Source organism: Pygoscelis adeliae, unplaced genomic scaffold (assembly GCF_000699105.1).
Source record: "Pygoscelis adeliae isolate BGI_AS28 unplaced genomic scaffold, ASM69910v1 Scaffold256, whole genome shotgun sequence".
NCBI lineage: Eukaryota > Metazoa > Chordata > Aves > Sphenisciformes > Spheniscidae > Pygoscelis > Pygoscelis adeliae.
Genome location: NW_008824996.1, coordinates 442,741 through 444,227, shown reverse-complemented (window position 1 = coordinate 444,227; position 1,487 = coordinate 442,741). Strand labels below are relative to the sequence as shown.

The following is a 1,487-nucleotide window of genomic DNA, read 5'->3' as shown; positions in this document are numbered from 1 at the left end:
AGGCTGGAGCCCCGGGCCCGGACCCCCCCGCTCCCTGCCCCGGCCGGAACGGCTCCCCGCTTCACAGGGAAGCACCTTGCACCGCTCTCGCTTCCCGCACCCTTCTCTCCTCGTTACCGTCCGTGGGGAGCTTAAGTTTCGCTAAAATAATTTTCGGAGTCGGTAGCTTGTTAATTCGGATTTACCCTTACCGCTTTCGTCTTCCATCTAGCGAAACGCCGCTTAACCTGCTTGACCGTACCTGAAACTCCTTCACCTCTGGCCCCTAACGCTGCGTGTTTAGGCGCGGTTTTGGGTACTGAAGTGACTGGAGTTAGGGAAGAAACTTAGTCCGGGGCAACACTTGTTCCTTTCCTACCGTTGAGAGAGCAGAAACCATTCTCCTTAATCACATTTGGTAGGGCTTAGTTACAGGGAGCAGCACTGATTCGTTGGCCTCTTGTACAGTTTGATCGTTTATGTGCCAGTAAAATGGGATTATTTTGCCTGAAGAATTAATTACTATAAATTGAATATCTATATCGAGTTACGTGCGTACTGCATTGGCGTTGTAGGAACCATATACTATAACTTTTATTCTTTTTTTTTTTTCCTGATCCGTTTGGTTACGTCTAATTTGAGGTCTAACTGGGAAAGCGCTTTTTGCTAATAAAAGACAAATAATGATAACGGCCTCTCTGAGGTTCCAGAACGCTGTGGTTTTGGGGTTGGGATTTTTTTTTCCTTTTCCTTTTTTTTTTTTTTGTCTTTACCCTGGGAAGTGGCTAAGTTTGGGTGTTTGACATTAATAGGCAAAGACAGCCTTTGAGGAGGGCTGCTGTTAGCTTCCCTGCAAACGCTCCAACCCTCAGAGGGCTGTTTGTTTGATTTTCCGACAGTTAAGCAAGATTTGGCCTGGCTGAGTTACTCACGCACTGCCTAGCTGAGGGGAAGCCCGAGAACGCTCTTTTCGGAGGAGCGGGAGGGAGGTTCGGCGTGTGTTTCCCACCTGAGTTGTAGTTGACGATGTCCACTCCCAAGGCAGGGCTCTTTCTTTTCCTGGGCCTCCCCTTCTGGACCGTGCCAGTGCCGTTGAAGTAAGGCAGGGCCAGCCCTCCGCTCTTGGCAGCCAGCTCGGTGTAGCTCAGCTGAGGGGGATATTCTCCTTGCAAAAGGGACTCGAAGTGGGCCCTGCAGTAAACCAGGTTGTCCTTCATGCCAAAGTGGTCGCCTGTGGTCAGAGTCTTGTTGCAGGTGGTGCAGGTGAAGCAGCTCAGGTGATAAACCGACTCCCTGGCTCTCATGACCATTTCAGAGGCCGAGATCCCAAGGTGGCAGCGGGCACATCTCTGCACGGAGAACCTTCTGAAGGAAACGGAAAAGTGGGCATCAACTAGAAAGGTAAAGGCAGACCTCGCCCCAGTGCCGCCCACCTTCCCTCCCGGCCACGGGAGGTCGGCAGGGAGCCTGTCCCCGCCAGGGTCGCGCCCTCCCCGGCCCCAGGACGG

The 1,487-nt window shown here is 52.5% G+C and overlaps 1 protein-coding gene across 4 annotated transcripts in view; it reads right to left on the bottom strand.

Annotated features, from left to right (window-relative positions):
* The window catches only part of LHX9 (LIM homeobox 9), a 20,572-nt gene that overhangs the window by 10,533 nt on the left and 8,552 nt on the right, over positions 1-1,487 (bottom strand). For all 4 annotated transcript variants that reach the window (XM_009326161.1, XM_009326163.1, XM_009326159.1 and 1 more), the window contains one exon: positions 989-1,344. In XM_009326161.1, the coding sequence (XP_009324436.1) occupies positions 989-1,344 (356 nt within the window). The remainder of the gene's footprint in view (positions 1-988; positions 1,345-1,487) is intronic.